We start from the raw sequence: 20,533 nt of genomic DNA, 5'->3' as shown, positions 1-20,533 counted from the left end.
TTATTTGACCATATTGCACGACAAGGCCGTAATTAAAATAGAAATGGGGGGGGGGGGCATTCCCCCCCCCCAATATTCAAATATGCTAAAAATGCCCCACCAATATATTGCTATAAAAAAATTGCTATGCTATGTAAATAAAAACAACAATTTGCTAAACCTTGGCCACAATATCTGGACTTGTCTTCATATAACAATGCATAGATTTCTGTTTAAATGCTTGTGGTTATGGTTGTACTTTATTAATCCATAATCTCTGCCATTACATACAATGAAACAAGAAATGGTAAAAAAAAGTAAAAGCAGAGCAATGTAATACAATACACTATGAGACATTATTGTAAAAAAAAGGTCCATCCCATGTGTTAGTGAATTTTTTAATATTTTAGGGAGGAAATGAGTTTTCAAATTTAGATATTTTTCTGGGTTGGGACCCCCAGACACCCTGGAAGATTTGGTCCCCCCCGATGTTGACCCCATGGCTACGGCCTTGCTGCACCACGCTGGTCAGTGGGGTTTGATGGAGGTGCCCAGCGATGCATGGGTGGCGCCGGATCATGATGATGTTGATGCTAGACGTTCGAGCATAGTCATCATCGGCGAGATTCCGCGGGATTTGGCGTTCGTGACGCCTCCGACAGAGCCCCCACCGCACACGCGTTTTCACTGCGCTACGCCGCATTCATTAGGCAGCCACCGTGGAGCATCCTCCTCTGCCTGCACAGATGGTCTCAGTAAACCGAGACCAACTGTGTCTCCCGTCCCGAGCGCAGTGTCCGGTTTCAGTCATCTCTACTGCCCCGGCGAGAATCTTGCACGAAAGAAAGAGATTAAAAATAAGATAATCGGGCCGTGTTTTCAGGCTTAGCGCGGTGATTTTCAGCCATCCTGGGATAGCGCATCCTCCAGCCCCGCAGTGAAGACCGCTGTTATACCAGCCACCTGGGTTCGATTCCCGGCTACGGTTAACGTCAGCGACGAGTGGTAACTGAAAGGAGCCTGGAATCCATCTCACTTAATTCCTTTTTTTTCTTGTTTTTTTGGTGACGCGGGTCTTCGCTCTGTGGCACAAACGAGCCTCGTCCTGGGTCTCTGGTGTCCTTCCGAGCTGCAGGTTAAACTGAATAAACGTGACTTCACCAAACCCATGCGGCCTCTCTCGCGAAGCCAAAGCAGCGGTGGCGTTGACAGAACCGGGGGCCCCCTTTCATTTGAACGTGAAGATTATAGCAATGCTGCTGCTGCCGGATGATTGCGAAAAAAGCACCCTGGGACCCCGTGTGAGCCACACGGCGCATTAAAGCCAAATAAAAGCGCGCGTGCTGATGTATGGGATTTAATCATGACCACGTGCGCCCCTAATACGTAATAGCGAGAGAAATGTAATTGCGCAATCCCTGCTCTCCACTGCGTGATATTAGGTGCCGGGTCTCCGTGCTCGTGCCAGGCTAGGTGCTTCTGCCGGCCGTGGCTCTGCATTGCGGCGATGAGAACGTCACGGCACCTCTGTCAATCCACTGCTGGATGGCGGCACGCCGTGTCCTCTCCCGAGTGCTTCGCGGGCGACAAACGTATCGGCTCGGGGTCGCGCACTGTGGCAGGAATACAGCGAACCCCAGTTCGATTGTCGGCCCCGACTAACATCGACAGCAGGCGATACCTATTCCCGGTACTGACACCACCCCGCACCTCACGACCCCCCCTCCTCCTCTTCACCAAGCCGCACTGAGCGGCGTCGGGATGCCTTCATTATATGCAGCGGCGAAGCGGCAAACGACCGAAGGTGATAACGGCAATGACACGAACCACGACGACGTTCCGACAACGTCCCACGCACTTCGCGGGAGGTGGAAGCATCGGCTCCGATTGGCTAATCTCCTGATAGCACACACACACAAAGATTAAGATCTCCCGTATAGCCTTAACAGACTGTAGGGGCAAGTGCTGTTAGCGAGCACCTATGAAGGCCGGAAAGGTACACGAGGGGGTGGGTGGCCAGCACCACGCCCGACCGCCTTTGTCTCCCCAGTGGCGATGTTTACACACCGCACCAGGTACTCATTTAAGGCTGAGTCGACCTAGGGGAGGCCCAGGACCGGTTCAGATAATCGTCACTGGTGTTAGCCGTGAGCGGGAATCGATCCCGGGTCGCCAGGTTCCGCTACACTACCGCTCCCCATACACACACACGCACACACACTCACACGCACGCACACACACACGCACACACACTCACACACACACACGCACACACACTCACACGCACGCACACACACGCACACACACTCACACACACACACGCACACACATTCACACGCACGCACACACACACGCACACGCGTGGGAGATGTTGGTGAGATGTGGAGCCACGCACGGACGCGCGCGCGTCTCTTGAGCGGGTCCCATCGAGCGAGCGAGCGAGTGACAGTCTGAGTCGCCTGTCACGTCGCTCCAAAGTTTCTGCTGTTCTTCCTCGCCTCTGACGCAGGGAGACGCCGCTGCTGCCACGGCTGCTCGTGCGCTGGAGGGCAAATTCGTCCGCCGGCCTCTTCTCGAGACAACAACAACAACACTCGTGGATAAATAACGGATAACGGTAAACGCGGGGGGTCACGCACAACAGTGCAACGTGCGGGGTTTGCCTGCCGGAGCAACACAAAAAGCGACACGCAAATGTTCTCTCCTTTTTGCAAATTGACCTCTGCTTCGTACTCACAATTGCACGCAAACGTACGATCGCTTTGGCCTGAACATTGGCCAAGGTCCCGAGTTTAAACACACAGAGTACTAACCCTGCAGAATTAACCCATGTACCTGTCCATTCCCTACAGCGACGCGAATTATTATATTTATGCTGAACTTGGATCATCTTTATTTACAAGGGCTGTGGTGCTTCTCCCCCCTCACCGCTCCCCCTCCCCCACCTCCCTCCCTCCCCCTATCCCTCCCATCTTCTCCCTCCCCCCACAGACAGATGAACGGAGCGAAATAAATGTGTGTTTTTTCAGCTGTAAAGTGTTAAATAAATGAAGGCACTTTGTTGGCAGAAGTTGCCAGCCAGCCAAGGATTATTTTCAACCGGTTCTGTCGGAGTCACCGACCGAGAAGTTATTCCCGCACCCGGTACACTACATCCAGTATACCCGGTACACTACATCCAGTAGACCCGCCTCGCTACGGCTGCTCACCACGCGCCTGCACTGCAGTCTTACCAGCGATATGGAACACAATATTGAGTGAGAATTGGAAGCCCTGTCGAACACAACATTAGAATAAAATCAATGTTTCTGACCCCTTCCTCTGTTCGATTAAAGGGTCATTGGGTAATTTCCCGGCACGTGACCCAACCATTGTAGATATTTGTCGCGACAGTCAATACAGACCCGGGCTCCACGTTAATGCTCTGCTGGATGAGCGCCTCCCCACGCTCTGTCGATCGTCATAATTGTTTGACCATACTTCACCACTTTGGTCAGTGCGAGTTGGCGATGGCGGGAAGCAGAGACGCGAGAGCGTAGAAGCACAGCACAACGATGGAATGTGCTGCGTTGCCGTCTATTGCCCACTACGTAGCCCCGCAGCCGTCGATGGTAGCCCGTTTGTGTCGGATATATGTGGCTACACGGGCACGACACGGGCTGGAGAAGAGATGGACTGATGCAGTCCAGGAGGATGTGGAGCTGAGTGGACTTGCCGATGACTGGTACCAGCGGTGTCAAGAGCGGCCTCTGCAGAGGAGGTTCGTGAAGGATGCTACTGGGTAATTGGAAGCAGTCGCCCTTCAGCTTTAACGGGGGGCGGAGGAGCGACGCTCACAACATCGAGCGCGGAACGCAAGGCGGTTAAATCGCAGCAAGTTGGCACAGTGGGGAGCGCAGTTGGTGCATCTGCCAGGCATCTCAGTCAGTCAACCCATGGCATTTGGGTCTGTTCCGTGACCTCCTGCACCTAGCCTGGCACAGTGGGGAGCACAGGTCGTGCATTAGCGAAGAGCATGATGATAATATATGCGCTGTTTAATATCTCCTACGGCAAAATATTAAACTACAGTATTTAAAACTATTAACAATGTTTTTATTTAACCAGGTAAAACCCACTAAGCTATACTGTATAGCTCTTTTTCAGAAGCGACCTGGCCACAAATGATGGCTCAACGAAGTGGATTATCACGTGGAAATGTATAGCAGTCAAATACTCTAAATGCTTAATACGTGTTTCTAAATGTGGAGGGAAAACCGGAGGACCCGGAGAAAAACCAACACCACCACCACGGGGAAAGAGACATGCAAACTCCTAAATATACAGGCGTCAGGGTCGGGATCGAACCCACGAACCCCCGTATACCAGGCGAGGCGGTTAACATCTCCTAGCTACCGTGATGATGATGAGAGATGAAAACTCCAAATATACAGCAGACGTCAGCGTGGGGATCGAACCCACAACCCCCTGTATACCAGGCGAGGTAGTTAATATCTCCTAGCCACCGTGATGATGATGATGAGAGATGAAAACTCCAAATATACAGCAGGCGTCAGCGTCGGGATTGAACCCACGACCCCCTGTATACCAGGCGAGGTAGTTAACATCTCATAGCGACCGTGATGATGATAATGAGAGATGAAAACTCCAAATATACAGCAGGCGTCAGCGTCGGGATCGAACCCACGACCCCCTGTATACCATGCGAGGTAGTTAACATCTCCTAGCCACCGTGGCGCCCACACCGCGAGAAGCTCGCATGCGCTTGCAAGGCAAAACGAGATGCAGCACCGCTGCCAGGTCTGTATAGAGTTCATCCGTCTGCACTTCAATCGTAAGATTTACACACTTCACAGTAGCATTAGTAACGCGTCCAGCCATAACCATTCGCGTTTGTCAGCGTTGTGAACACGTGGGGTATTTGTTGTTTGTTATAGAGGGGTTTTACTGTCGTGGGATTTCGTGGTCGTGCTGTGTAACTCGTTCCGGTTTGGTGTTCTGGTTTCACCGCGAGTTTTTCGGCACGTTGTCTGACGGTTTAGCTACAGCGTGCTGGGAGAACCTTCAGGAAATGTATTTGGCATCTCACAGTTCCTGAAGAGGCTCCCCAGGACGTGGTGTGAAACGTCGGACATCGTGGGTGTATTAAGCATGAACATATGCGCCGTCTGTTTCACTCACAGGGGACGTTAAAGTTCCCGTGACGCCAATCGCAAGTGGAGGGCCATTGTGCGCCGGGCGTCACGGTCCAAATTTTGATGAATTTTAAAAAATGTCTATATTCCATCGCATAATTACTCATTTGGAATCCACGTATCAATCATCGGCCCATAGCGAAAAGAAAACGTGGCAGGACTTTCCTGAAACAGAGTCAAGAGGTTCTCGTGAGTCAGGCTTCCCTGGAACACAGGCGGAACAGTAAAGTAAAACATGCACCACTCCACGTGGCACGGCCAGAGAAGTCATCAGAGGGCGATGCTCACTCACACTTGGCGACTGCCCTGCACCACGCGGACACACTGCCCCATACACAGCCTACCCACGATCCTCACGATTTGTCCCAATGGCAGCTACACCTGCAGGACGGTGCGAAAGAAGTTCAACATACATGCATGCAAAGCCGACAAGAGTAAGAGTTCCATTCCCCGGCCACTGCTAACACGAGTTATCAGTAGCAAGAGATGCATGCACCCGTCTTACCACCACCGCCACTTCACCGACCCGCAATGGCACCTGTATGGTGAAGTATGGTCAAACAACCCCCACGGACTGACGGACACACCGTGGGGACCCAGCCATGCATCCGGGCGGTGGTGGTGGTGGCGGCGACGGCTGTTTTTGTAATGCAGAAACTGTGGGGGTAGCAGCGATGGTTGGTGGATTACGGCACAGATGGGCTGTGAAACTCCCTTACAATGGGCGTCGTGGAGGTGCCGTGCCCTGGCTCGTCAGAAGGCAGTGCAGCAAGTGGACTCATCGCCAACTGCTACGGGGAGTGTTCTTGCTCCCCCCCCTCCGCTCAACGCGTGCTGTTTCCCCGGGTGCTCCGGTTTCTTTCCACTTGTTTAACATCAAAAACTCATCATCAATTGGCTGAAAACATATTTGTAAAAATTATATAAAAACCCAAAGCAGCAGCAGCAGTAGCAGCAGGACCCTGCGTAAAAATAACCCTGACGACGACTCGAGTGCGGATTTCCTGGATAAATAACTAAATAATTATTCTTATTATCATTCTTACCCAGCAGCGGCTTGACAAAGGCTGGCTTCTACCACACCCACCACAGACGCAAGGGTTAAGCACCATCACCACGTTTCCCCGCCCTCCTCCTCCCTCTTGCGGTCATGGTACATTCCTTCCCAGAGCCCGTGCCTCCGCCTCCCCGGCGCTACCTACTTAAGGCGACCCACGGGCGTGATGTTGCGCGTCTGTGCGCATCCCCGGCACGCCACGGAGACTCTGCGTGGTAGAGCGGTCGGGGTGCACAGACTCGCACGCTCGCTCCGTGCACACGCAGTGGCTTCAACTCGGGCTGTGCTGAATCGGGGGTGGGGTTTCGGGGGGTGAGGAACGAGTTGGGACCCCTGAACAGCTCAGCAGAGCTGAGAGGAGCCAGGAGCCTAGACCATGGACGCGAGACGCAGGAGCGTGGGAAGAGTGATCTTTGTGACCAGCGTGGGATCCTGTCTGCTCGTCATCTTCTACTTTCAAAGTATGTGTGTGGTGTGTGAGCGCGGTGGTGTGGGTGTGGGGTGCTGTGTGAGTGTGGTGGTGTGTGGTGTGTGAGCGCGGTGGTGTGGGTGTGGGGGTGTTGTGTGAGTGTGGTGGTGTGTGGTGTGTGAGCGCGGTGGTGTGGGTGTGGGGGTGTTGTGGGTGTCGGGGTGCTGTGTGAGTGTGGTGTGTGTGGTGTGCACGGGGACTTTGTGTTCGTGTGTGGCGGGAGACCATGAGTGAGTGTGTGTGTGGGAAGGCGACTATGTGTGTGGTGTGTGTGGAGGTGACTTTGTGTGTGGTGTGCGTGTGTGGAGGAGGCTATGTGTGTGGGGTGTGTGTGATCATCGTGTGTGTGTGTGGTGTCATTACGTGGTGTTGGCCACCCACTACCTCGTGTACCGTTCCGGCCTCTGTAGGTGCTCGCTAACAGCACTTGACCCACCAGTCTGTTGAGGCTACACGGGGTACATTTATCTTTGTCATTACGTGGGGAGCGGTCGTGTTGCGGTTCGAGCACCGCGCGATGAACACGACGACCCAAGTTCGATTCCCGCTCACGGCCACCAACAAACCAGTGACAATGATCTGAACCAGACCCTCCCCTAGGTCGACTCGGCCTCAAACGAGTACCTGGTGCGGTGTATAAACATCGTCGCTGGGGAGACAAAGGCAGCCGGGCGTGCTTCTGTGCACATCACACGCACTCGTGTGCCGTGCCACCTTTCATAGACGCTCGCGAACAGAACTTGCCCCAACAGTCGAGGATATACGGGTTATAGGATGTTGGTATTTGTAGTTATGTGTGTAGCGTGTTGCGGCGTCGTCTCTGTGTGTGTGTGCGTTGTGTTGGGTAGACTGTGTGCATGGTGTGATGTGAGCGTGTGTGGTGGTGTCATCATTGTCTTTGGTGTGTCAAAGTGTCTTTTGGTGTGATCAATGTGTGTGTGGTCATCGTGTGCGCGCGTGTGACTGTGATATATCGCCGCGGACAGCAATCATTCGTGTAGTCATCGTGTGTGTGTGTGGTCAATAGCGTGGATCGCTGAGAGCACTTGCCCCAACAGTCTGTTAAGGCTATAGGGAGATCTTTGTCTTTTGTATCATATGGCGTGATTATAATTGGCGTGTGTGTGTTTAATTTGTATACACGGCTTGGTGTAAGTCCTCTGGCTACTGCTGCGTTACGTCTCGATGGTTAAGCGAGCGTGCATTGATATGGAGGGGGGTACATGAATAAATATGTTTTTAGAGTGGTCACCTTGAGTGTAATGGACGTGAAGTGTTAATGGTTGGTGTGTGTACCGTGTGGTTGCTGTGTGTACGTATCGGGTACGGCGTGACCACGTGTGTTCTGGGTATCCTGTCAATGCGAGTACCAGGTTGCGGTGTGTGGCGATTATCTGAACCGGTCCTGGGCCTCCCCTAGGTCGACTCGGCCTCAAATGAGTACCTGGTGCGGTGTGCAGTAAACATCGCCGCAGGGGTGCTGGCCACCCACCCCCGCGTGTGCCGTGCCGGCCTTCGTAGATGCTCGCTAACAGCACTTGCCCCTACAGTCTGTTAAAGGCTATACGGGGGTTCTTTGTGTTTGTCTTTTGATTTGGTAATTACATGCGTGTGTGTGTATATTACATAGTGCTGTAGGTGCTCGCTAACGGCCCTTGCTCCCAAAGTGAGTTAAGGTTATACGGGGGTGGGGGGAGATCTTTGTCTTTACACAGTTGATCATGGCGAGGCGGGGGGGGGGTTCTTTATAACGCCTGTTGTCACCGCGTGTGCGATAAGTGGGCTGTTGCCGCTGGTATAATCACACAACTCCTACACACGCACACGTGGGAGCGCGTGTTTGTCTACGGCTCCACGCGGACGTATTCGCTAACGCTGCTCGGGCTGGGCTGGCAGGGCTGTGCACAAGCGCGCAAATGACGACAGGAGACACCCAACGGGTGACCTTAGAATGAAAACAACGTATTGGTACATACCAGGCGACGTTTATCAGCACAGAGAGCGAAAGAGGCCAGCGACGCAGAGAGTTGACAGTTGTTTCATCATGGGACCTCCTTTGCCAGTGCCAAGATGTGAGAATAGGTTTTCTCATTTTTTTGGCAACAAAACAGAAAGCCGTCGATGGTGCGGACCAATCAGTTTCAAGGACAATGCATATATTATCAGAGTGTTGTTTTTTGTTTGCATTCTGACAACAAGTATTGTGGTTAATGCAGACATGATTCCTTGTAAAAAGTTTCAGTTTGGTGTTTTAACATCTCAAAACCTGTTTTGTTGCCAGAAAAAAGGGAAAAACCTATTCTCATATTTTGATAGTTGTCGTCTAACCCCTCTGGAATGTCTCTGTGGCGTGGAAGGCCGCGCAGTGGTTATTGTCGAATGTGATGAGCGAGTAGTTTGTTATCTTTAGATCTCTCTATATATAACACACTCATAGGCTGTGGTTCAGTAGTCGCTGTGTGTGTGTTCCGTGTGGTCACATGCAGCACATACACATATCGCGTGATCGATGTGATGGTGATGATGATCGCTGGGTTGTGATCAAGCACGCACGTGCGTGGTCGCGACACCTGTACAGGGGTCTGCTCGTAAGTGGATTTGTTCGTAAGTCGATTTGCTCGTAAGTAGAGTATTCCCTGTACACCGTTTTCTCCCTGTAAATAATGACACGTAACGGATAAACACACACGCAGAAAGTGCATGGACCCTCAACTATTTGAATGTGTTTTTTTTCTCTCATTGTACCGTAAACGATTCGACCTTCAAATGAGTACCTGGTGCGGTGTGTGGTAAACATCGCCCCGGGGAGTCAAAGGCGGCCGGGCGTGGTGCCGGCCACCCACCACCTCGTGTGCCGCGTCGGCCTTCATAGGTGCTCCTCGCTAACAGCACTTGCCCCAACAATCTGTTTCGGCTGTACGGTGGATCTTCGCCTTTTGTCGTTGGAGACGAATTATTTGGGAGTGGTAGTGCAGCGCTTGGATGCACGGCACGCTACGAATCCGGCCTCCCGAGTTCAAAACCCGTGGCACGGGTAACATCAGTGGCGATAATCTGCACTGGTAGTGGGGGGGGGGGCTCCTTCAGGGTGAGCGCGTTGACCGCGTTAAACGCGTACCTTGCGCGGTGTGTAAATATCAATGTCATCATTGGGGAGACAAAGGCGGTCGGGCGTTGTGCTGGCCACCCCGTGCTGCCTTAATAGCTGCTTGCTAACGGCACTTGCCCCAACAGTCTATGTGAAGCTATACGGGGGGTCTTTGTCTCTGTGTCTCTGTGTGTGTGTATGCATGAATACGAATGTGTGACCGCAGATCTATTGTGCGTCTATGTGTACACATGTAAACTTTGTGTAGCTTTGTAAATCCCGGTGGGACAAATGACTATTGTACGGGTGTTTACGTGTGTAGGTCACTTGGCTATTGTATACAAGTTATTGTTTGTCCGTACTGGCACTATAGGTAGGATGTGTGTGTGTATGTGAGAAGAGGGGAGCGGTGGTGTCGCGGTTAGCGCGCTGCGCTATGAACCCGGCGACACGGGTTCGATTCCCGCTCACGGCCAACACCACTGACGATTATCTGAACCGGTCCTGGGCCTCCCCTAGGTCGACTCAGCCTCAAAACGAGTACCTGGTGCGGTGTGTAAACATCGCCACTGGGGAGACAAAGGCGGTCGGGCGTGGCTCTGGCCACCCACCCCCTCGTGTACAGTTCCGGTCTTTATAGGTGCTCGCCAACAGCACTTGCCCCTACAGTCTGTTAAGGCTATATGGGGGATCTTTGCCTTGTTTTGTTTGTGAGAAGAGGCAGTGAAGACACATTGAGAAGGGCTGTGGTGGTGGTGCCAGCCGTGGAGATGCCACGGGAGGGAGTCGAGGGGGAGGCTGATGGGGCACGGGACAAGATTCGGTGCCGCGAGATACGAGGGCAGCGGTGGATGTGACAATAAATGACCACGTGACCATTAGCCACTTCGTCGGGCCATCGTTTGTGATTAGCCAGGTCGCTTCTCAAATCGAGATGTACAGCTAAGTGGCCCTTACCTGCAAAAATAAAGTACTTATTTTAAAGAGACTCTAGACCAGGCGCTGAAGAGAGAAGCTCGTGGAAGGAGCAAATCCGAGCAGCTGACCCTGTGCAACAATCACAAAGCCTTAAGCCGCCGGTGTGGAGAGTTATCAGTCAAAATGTCATCTCTACGTTGCCGTGTATAAATAATGTCTCTGTGAACGTGACAAATCTTGTCGGGTGGTGGAAGGTTAAAGGGCCGTCCATAAATGGCGTCACGCACCTTGGGGGGGGGGGGGGGGTCAGACATTTGTGACGATGTGTGACGAGGGGGGTTGAGAAATGTGACGTCACATCAAAATGCGCAACTTTAAATAAATATAGACAACACGTTCTACTTAATTAAATTGACTTTTTAATAAATGTTTTCTCCTACAACATCAGAGTGCAGCGGCACATTAGTTACGCACTACAATGGCAATAGTTTAAAGCGATTTGAAGCATGTTTTATTTGGGGGGGGGCAGAGCTTCGTGACGTCATAATTGAGGGGGGGCTGACTTTTTGTGACGCCGTGTGACGAGGGGGGGCGGTCAAAAATCGTCCAAAACCGCGTGATGTAATTTATGGACGGCCCCTAATGGCCCAAATGTTTGCATAAAATGACCAAAACGTGGGCGAACCACGCAAAAAGGAATGATGGACCGACATGGGGAGCGAGACGTGTGTGTGCGTACAGTGTGTGCGTACAGTGTGTGTGTGCCCTGTCCATCCAGTCACTCGGAATGCGTCCGGTCTCGTCAACATGCACGTTGGAACAAATCTTGAAGCTGAGAAGGGGTGGAGACATGGGGTCAAGTAGCCATCGTGGGGGGGGGGGGCTTATGTCAAGTAGTGGGTATTGGGTCGGTGGGGGTGGCGGGGCTATGAAGGATGTGAGCCGTGGAACCATAAAAGTCATGGGCGAGTAGTTGCCCTGCTTGGCCCTCTGTTCCCACGCCGATGATTGCCGGGGCTGTTGCAGGCGTCGAGGCACAGGACTTCTTCTTAGACCTCCGCTCGTAAGTTTGCGCTCGGCCAGCCATGTTCGCGGATGCATTAGCGGCGTTTAAGTTCGGCCGTCGGTTCGCATCAGGTTCTCGTGCGAGCTGAAGCGGTCATCTGTTCCAGTTCACGCGACCCCACCACTCGCCTCCCCCCAGTTCTGTTCCTTTCCTCCACTCACGTTCTGGCCTCGAGTTTTTTTGATCAGGCTTCGTACATGTTCACCGTGCTTCCACGATATAAGCATAAAAAAGATCATGGGTTTGAAGCCAGGCAGCAGCTGCCTGTGCGGTGATGGTCTCATGCCAGTTACCGGTGACCTCACAAAAAAAAACACGTGACAATAATTATAGTTTTCGAACTTAATTCGGCCAAATTCCAGCTCTGCTGAGAATGTTAAGTATCTGTCCCGACCGTGATGTGACGACCATTACTCTCTGGGAGAGTGCTGCCCGCTGCTGTGTGGGACCGTTGCTCCGGGATCTCGGACGTAGCTCTGTAATGTCCACCTCTGTGCGAGAGTTCCAAATCAACACTATGTCTCGTGATGCGACTCTGACGGCAACGGTTGAGATAAACTTCTTGAAACATTCCCATTTTTTTAAGTTAAACAAATTGTTCGGTTATAAACCCATTGGCAGTGATGCACAAGCACAAAACAACAACACATTAATCAACAACACTGCCTTAAAATAAATATATATACTAGGTGACATTCCGAGCAACGTCACTATCACACGATTCCAGTGTTGTTGGCGAATCTTTTTTGTTGGATATAAAATACAAATCCCAAAAAAACATTTTATTTACGACGTTTTTAAGAGGGGACATTTGTTCCGAACGAATTGCCGCGCGTAAGCACACGGCTAGCGGTCCGGTTTGGACTGCGTGCATTTGCACAAGGGGCATACGCGACTTGCCGGTCTGTCGCAAACTGCTGAATGTTAACGAGTGCATCACGTCGCTCACGCGAGCCGCTCGGTCTCGCCCAGATCGGTGTCACATCACAAATAGCGGCCGGTGGCTGAACTCGTTTTCGTAAATAGCTGTCGCTGTGCCCCCCTGTGAAAGGGATTGCAGTGGCATTGTCACTTGGCCAATTGGTGAACCACGTTAACCTGTATGCGCCCGTCACTGTTGTCAAATAAACTGGCTGGCCACCGTCATGGGAATGTGGAATTTCCACCACTTTGGCACTTGTACAAGGTTTCCGTTATAGGAGTCTTGAGTAAAAATGCGCGTCTATCATATGTGTATTCCATGTGCAATAATAACTATGATAATGTGCAGCCATTTCGGATGAAGGCCTTCAAATTATCACAATTAGCTACGTACGGTGCGAAAGAAGTTAAACATACAGACATACAACACAGTGTCAGTAATGGGGTTTTTTTTACCGTACTTCGCTATTCTGGTCAGTATGTATTCAGAGAATGCTTTTCCATGTGACTTCCACGCAGTTAGAGCCCCAGATACACAAGGAAGGGGGCTGTGTGGTAGGACTGGTCTCGCTGGGTTCGTAGCGCAACACGCTAGAGCCGCAGCGGTGACCACTCCTCCCTAAAACACGTGTTTACCAAAAAACGAAATCGGAGGAGCCTTGTGAAACCAACTTCTGTTGGATGATCTGCGGTGTGCCGCCGTTGTTGACAGCAATTCGCGCCAAACCCAGGGCACAGACGCGCACTCGATTGGCGCGTTCTCCGGGAACTTTACCTCTTGGGCTGCGGTGATAAGAACGAGCTCACTGTTGTCTGCGCCGTGAGTTGAGGGTCAACGATCAGCTGCAGAGTAATAAATCCGCACGATATACTGCTAGCGCGGGCGCTGTCAGCGAGCGCCTGATAGCGCTGGAGTAGCTCGCGAAGGAGCTGGTCGTGGTCAGAAGCACGTTAAGCCGCAGTGCCCCTACGTTCGCACCGCTGATGTTGACCACGCTCGTTTTAGGCTGAGTGGACCCAGAAGAATCTCAGACCAGGTTCAGATACACCATTGCCATCCTGTGATGTCATGTGTTCTTTAAAACATCGGGCCACCGAACGACCCCCCCCCCCCTCTCCGATCATTTACACACGTGCGCACTCAGTGGACAAATAATAATGAGACACATATATCCGTCAATTTTTTAGCCAGTGAAGCCTCACTGGGCCTCAAGCTTTCTTGCCAGGAGGATCCTACAAATTGGGTGTTAGACGCATTCTGCCAGGAATAATTCGTGGTGGCATTGCCCGCGCACACACACACACACGTTTACCCATCTCATCCGTAATTCACCAATCGATAGAAAGTGATTTGTGCCCCTGTTGCCAGGAAACAACCACCCCCGGCCCTGCCATGGCAATGCCCTCCCTGCTGAAAGGGGCACGAGGCAGTGCGTTGGCACACACACTCAAGATAAGATCCCAGTAGGTGGTTAACTGAGCTCATCGTTATCATTTATTTGGGGTTTTAAGGGCTACGACCAGTGGCTGGTTGATGATTTGGCTGAGCTGCTGTTACTGTGCAGGCCGGGAGAGATCGTTAATCGACGATTGGCATTGGTCAAGATTTCTACCATCTTCCACTCTGATTAGCTGGCTGGCTGCTAGAAGGGTTGAGTTAGTCGCAAGGGTTAGAACGCGTGGCTGCATAGCTAGCCGGTAGGATTGGATTCATCAGTGGGAGGGCTCGTACTAGTGTATGGTCGCATGGTTAACTAGTTTTAAATAAAATGATAACCAAGGGGTTTTACATTCATCTGCAGCTGATGGCCAGGGCTGAGCTACAGAAAATACCACCAGCACGCCTCCCCCGGCTGGGTTTCTGGCAAAATGTTCCATCAGAAGTGTAGCTGCTGGTGCGGTGCTGGCGCTGATTTGGCTAATGTGCTCTCTGCTTCCGCCAAATTGAATGTTGCTCCGATCACTCTCCTAGTTGTTGCCCCCCCCCCGCCCCTCTCTGTGTTTTGACGTTCCCGGCGCTTCTCTCGAGCCGTGGGGGCCGATTGAGGCATGAGATTGCCATCGGTGGAGGCGCGCCGCGATTGCCCCGAGAATTTTAAAATGGGCCAGACGAGGGAATGGATAGCGAGGTGGGGGGGGGCGAGGATGGGGGGGGGCGAGAGCGGGGAGAAGTAAAACAAATTTAAACAGGAGGCGATGGGAGCGATGGAATCTTCCCGGGAGCACGATTTCTGCTCCGCGTCTCTGTTATTCCTCTCTCCGCGTGGCTGCTGCTGCTGCTTCTACCGCATCAGTGGCCGGTCGTAATGTCGCTTATCCAGGAAAAACCGAAATCCTCCAATCGATCTCGATACTTTTTCGTGTGTTTGTTTTTCTTTCTTCCCTTTTTTTGTCCCCCAGGAGTGGTCCTACATTGGTACGTTTGGCCAAAGAAAGAGTGGGGAAATGGTGGTTAGGGCAAGACAGAAAACCGGGTGGAGATCGAGAAAGATGGAGGGTTTAGACTAAACAAAGCAGTGATGCTGGTCGAGAGAGAGAGAGAACCATGGCAGATATGGGTTCTGCCTCATCACCGTTAATGAGCCGATGGAGTGACAGATGATTGATGATGACGATGATGATATGAACCCACTAACATTTAAATATCTTCTCGGAGGGTGGCTGTGGCACGGGATGTTCTGCTTTGTTGTGTGGCTGCCTTACTCTCCGTGGCTCCCTGCCCCCCTCCACAAAGACAAAGATCCCCCGTATAGCCTCAACAGATTGTTGGGGAAATTGCTGTTAGCAAGCACCTGTGAAGGTCGTCACGACACACGAGGAGGTGATGTGGCCAGCACCACGCACCGCTGCTTTTGTCTGCCTCGTGGCGATGTTTACACACCACAGCGCCAGATACTCAATTGAGACTGAGTCGACCTAGGGGAGGCCCATGACCGATTCATATATTCGTCACCGGTGTTGGCCGTGAGCAGGAATCGAAACTCGGGCCGCCGGGTTCGGAGCGCAACGTAGCGCTAACCGCAGCACCACCGCTCCATGCCCCCATCGCCACAGTCCCCCCACGCAGCCCCACGCACCCCACGCACCCCCACGCACCCCCACTTGCTCTCTGCGCTTAATTGCGATACAATCACAATCGGGGGGGGGGTGGGGAATTGGATAATTGATTGTACAGTGCCATGTACACCCGCACCACGTGCATAGCGGCGATTAAACCTCCGAATTACATGAATAGCGCGACAATGCCGCGTGGTTAAACTCACGAGTCACGGGTGCAGGGAGATGAAAATCGTTAATAGAGGAGGATCGGATTTTAAATGGATTTCGAGCAGAGGTTGTCGTTCAATGCGCATCTCGCGACGGCCAGCCAGACAAAGTCTCGTGTCGGGGCCATCGGCACGGCTCGTAACGCATTCGCGTCGCTGACTTTTCATTTCAACATCAGGTTGGCTGTTGCATTACGATATTGCGCCGAGGCAGAACCTAGCAAAGCGCAATAGCTCCACCACAGTTTAAAAACGAGCAATCCAACACTTCGGGCTCCGAGGCTGCTGTCGACAACGGCGGCTACACGTGAGAGTGACGTCACAGGGGGTTCGTTGTCAACCCGTGACGTCCATCACGTGATCGCGCTGCACCACATCGTGGAGTTGGTGTCACGGAAACGAAGATTGACAGGAATGACCCAGTGGACCACGAAAGGTCTCGCCCCTTGGCGTCGGTGAATCGAGATGCCTCCTTGAAGTGAGAATTCAACCACCATTTCCGTGGCTTAGCTTTCTGCCCTTCTGGCTGTCATGATAACACAAGGTAGTTCACTGTTATAATAACACAAGGTAGTGAGTGCACTGTCATAACACAAGGTAGTGAGTGCACTAATAATAACACACTGATAGCACTGAAGGCTTTTAACGCGAGTGTCTTTTGTCTCATTACATGACGCTGAGTGGAATTTGGAAGAAAAAACATTTCCCACTGAAGGAGTTAATAGCCCGAAGATGTCACGCTGCTTTTAGAGACATAATTTGACCTTTTAAAGCAAATTCGCAAATTAGTCACTTAAACATATAAATATATATTGTAAAAGACATGTCCTACTTTTGTGCTTGGTGATGTGTCCCATCGAAGGATTTTGAGAGATGCCAGCTGCTTTGTGGGGGGCAGGGGGGGGGCAGGGGGGCAGGGGGGGCAGGGGTGGGCAGGGGGGGGTGATGGAAGTCGACCGGAGATCCGAGTGAGTGCCAGGTGGCCCAAGTGCCCTCAGGGCCCTCCCTGCGGAGTGCCCTCAGGGCCCTACGACGCTCGCGCAGCCGCCCGCACCGTCGCTCGAGCCGGACTTGCCGCGCGGTCGAATTCTACCGGGGCGAGCGGAGCGCCGACGGCCAAGACCCGTGGCCACTTTGCCTGTGCCGCTCGCCACGCGAACCGCCCCCCTCGGTGCTTCACCCTGGCCTGGCCATCGATCCGCCTGGACCCCCTCCCTCCCCACGAAGAGACGGCAGTGACTGTGTTCTTGTGATGATAATAGCTCGGTGGGCTTTACCCGCAGAGATGCGTAGATATTTTGTAAGTGATTTGTTTGCACTCCAATTGTGTTTTTTTTCTTGTATTGATTGTTGTTATAACGTTTCTGTGCTTGTCCCTACTGGACATCTGTGAAAAAGAGCTTTCATAGCTCATCGGATTCCTCCAGTGTAGATACATATTTCGATTCTCTTTCTGATAACATAGCAGTAATACTAGCAATGTCCTCTTTATCCAGGAACGCCTCGCCGAGTCTCAAGATTCCTCCTCTCGGAGGCTCTTGCATTGCAATGTTTGCTCGTTCCGATGTGCGAAAGAGGCAGTCGGTGTAACCGGAGAAAACCCGCGATGTGCGAGGGAGCAACGCTCATGAATCCGCACGGACCGGGCAGCGCCGCAGCTGTCACGAGCCCTGCCGCCCCCCTGCTGTTGGCAGTCTTGCTCGGCTGCTACATTCCTGCGGCGGCACGGCCGCACAGTGCACAGAAGACGGGGGGGGCGGGGGGGGGTGCGTTACTCCGCGTGCGTGGCTCCCCGGAGGCGATTGGTTCCATTACAGATGGGGCCGCGGTATTCGCTCCCCGCTACTTCAGCGCGGATAAGGGGAGCTCCACTGCACTCTAATGATGCTGAATCTCCGCCACCGCCGGCCGCTACTGACTCGGTGCTGAGCCGACTGCTCCCGATCACTTCAAGGTACCGTCGTCAGCATGACGGGCGTCTCTTGTCACCTCGCCCAAGGGAGAAGAAATACCTGGATGTTCGCCCAAAAATGTTGTGGTTGTCTCTCAACCAAATATAAAAACGTTAGAGGTGGTGTCTGGACCCCCACGACAGCCATGGTGGCTGCATCTCCCCCCCCCCCTACTGAAGCCCCCCTCCACCACTCCCCCACATTGCGGTTTCTGAAACCGGCAATTTCGCGTACCGTTTATTTTTTTGCCATCACGACCGCTCGCGGAGGAAGCACTTTGCTTCCGTGGTACGCACGGCAGGGCCTTCGCCTTCGAATGCGCGGTGTTGAAGTGGGAAGTGGGGAGGTGGTCGTGCCAAATCGCAGCCGAAGCTCTCGCCTCATTATCTCAGCCACCGAACCACTCTGCCACGACCATCATTATCGTCGTCGTCATCATCATCTTCTGCACAGCGTCGCGCCCGCTCCTGCCTCTCGTGAATTGCTCGTCCATAACCGGAGCGGATTCTATTTTATTATCGGCGGCTGAACCTCGCTCGGGCTTTTTACGGCGACGCTGCAGAAATGACGTTGGCGGCGCCGGCGAACCACGTGCTTGTATTTATAAACTCGTTTATTAACGAGGCTGCCACGGTGCCATAGTTAGCACATTGGACTTTCGGGCCAGAGGTCGCCGGCTCTGTATCCGGGCGTGGCAATAGAGTTGGCACTGCTCTGCGAAAAGTTCAGAATGGCCACGGAGAGAACTGGAAGGGGAGAGAAATAAAAATAATCACAAAAATGACATCAATCAAACACTACTCGCCCGTAAGATTCGGCGAGGGTTTTACTGCCAGATGCATCACGCCGCCTGCGCACTCGCCCGTTGCCAATGATAACCTCTGCTGCCCCTAACATTCGATCGTTCCCAACCTTGAAGTCGGCCGGCAAATTCTGACAATTTATTCCAACGAACAAAACCCCAAAAAACAAGTGGGATGTCTCTTTTTTTTTGCGCATCAGTTTAAATAATTTACAAAGGTTAGCTCTCTCTCTCCGACGTTGTGGCGCCACGTCCGACGTTTTGCTCCACGCGCTTATTCAGGAACTGACAAGACTCGGTGCGACCGGAGGGCACGTGCGAGGGGTGCCAGAGGGCAAAGGTGAAAACCGACGCAGCCGCGTTTACGGAGGACGCGTCAAATGTGCGCCCGTTCCAAGAGCAGCAACAACAGAATCAGAATATTTATTTATACTGGAGGAATCCGATGAGCTATAAAGCTCTTTTTCACAGATGTCCATAAGACGACAACCATAAGAGCAGCAGCAGCAGCAAGCCCAACACGATAAATGTCTCCTCCTAAATTGTCGTTGACGTCGCGGTTTAATGAGGTAGGGGGCGCTTTTTTAGAAACAATGTTTCTGATGTTACACAGCCGGGCCTTGGCAAAGGCCTTTCCGTTGGGACGCCCACAACCGCATACAAATGAGGGGATCCGTGGCTGATTTGTGATGCCGGCAATCCACGTTTAAAATGTTTTCCTTTGGTCCCCCCCCCCATCCCCCCTTGTCAATGTATTCTGTTCATGCCATCAGCAATCAATTACGATACGAAGATCAATGAGGACATCTCGCAGGGCAGTGTGCAGTGCATTAGAAGGCACCAGCTGGAGAGGGCATTGTGCACAGGGCTTCTCCCAGACCCAAGCCTTCTGCCGTCCACATCCTTCACGGAGGAGACGCCACACTAAGCCGCCCCTTGTAAACAAACCCTTTATTATGTAGACGCCACACTTTCCTCCACACTCTGCCGCGAGACTGCCACACTGACCGTCAAAAGACGGATGGTCCGCAATAGATGTTTTTGGGTTTAGTTCGCGGAACTACAAATGTGTCGTTAAACCGGCCCGACACAGCTGATTAGTCAGGTTTTATTACGGGAACAAATTGTGCCAATTCATTACTAGTTCAGCACACCGGTGTGTTTGAGAGTAAACCTGCAACAGCTGTAAAAAAAAAGAACCCACTCTATTATTGATAACATTCGTCGCGAAAGCACCCGTGTTAAAACGGATGGCTTTGTATGTTCAAAGCTTGGAATGAATTCATGCCGATGGCGTACAAAACCCATTGTTAATATACAGTGTATTAATATGTATATTAGATACATTGATATGTATATTAGATACATATGAATGTATCTCTCTCACGCTGCGTTTTTTGTGGGTTGCGCCCCGCGTCGTGCGGCACGACGTCTGACATTTCGCTCTGCGGGGTGGGAGCTTCTTCAGGGCCACCTAGCTTCTAGATTTGAAGCTTTCGTGACTGCAAGGATTCATATTCTTAGGTCACGTAGGTAAAAAATTAAAATTAAGAAAAGTAAAATGAAATTAAAATAAAAAATCGCGACGTTTCGGAGGCAACACAAGCTTCCGTCTTCAGCTATCGTGCTGTGACGGTTCCAACTGAAGACGAAACGTCGTGATTTTTTATTTTATTTTACTTTTATTAATTAACATTTTTTACCTACGTGACTTTACCGAAAAAACCTAAGAATATGCCCCCTAGCTTCTTCGGGGCACGAAACAACCGCAGCACATTTGACATCGTCATAATATTGTTTTGGCGCGGTCGGTTGCCGGT

At 52.0% G+C, this 20,533-nt stretch overlaps 1 protein-coding gene across 1 annotated transcript in view; it reads left to right on the top strand.

The window, feature by feature from the left end:
- The first annotated feature begins 6,408 nt into the window (after window positions 1-6,408).
- The window catches only part of CHST11 (carbohydrate sulfotransferase 11), a 79,944-nt gene continuing 65,819 nt past the window's right edge, over window positions 6,409-20,533 (top strand). Inside the window, exon 1 of the mRNA XM_078861052.1 lies at window positions 6,409-6,692. Within this exon, the coding sequence (XP_078717178.1) occupies window positions 6,608-6,692 (85 nt within the window). The 5' untranslated portion in view covers window positions 6,409-6,607. The remainder of the gene's footprint in view (window positions 6,693-20,533) is intronic.

This window comes from Lampetra fluviatilis, chromosome 11 (genome assembly GCF_964198595.1).
Source record: "Lampetra fluviatilis chromosome 11, kcLamFluv1.1, whole genome shotgun sequence".
NCBI classification, from domain to species: Eukaryota; Metazoa; Chordata; class Hyperoartia; order Petromyzontiformes; family Petromyzontidae; genus Lampetra; species Lampetra fluviatilis.
Note: the sequence above shows the minus strand (reverse complement) of the source record. Positions and strands in the feature narration are given on the sequence as shown.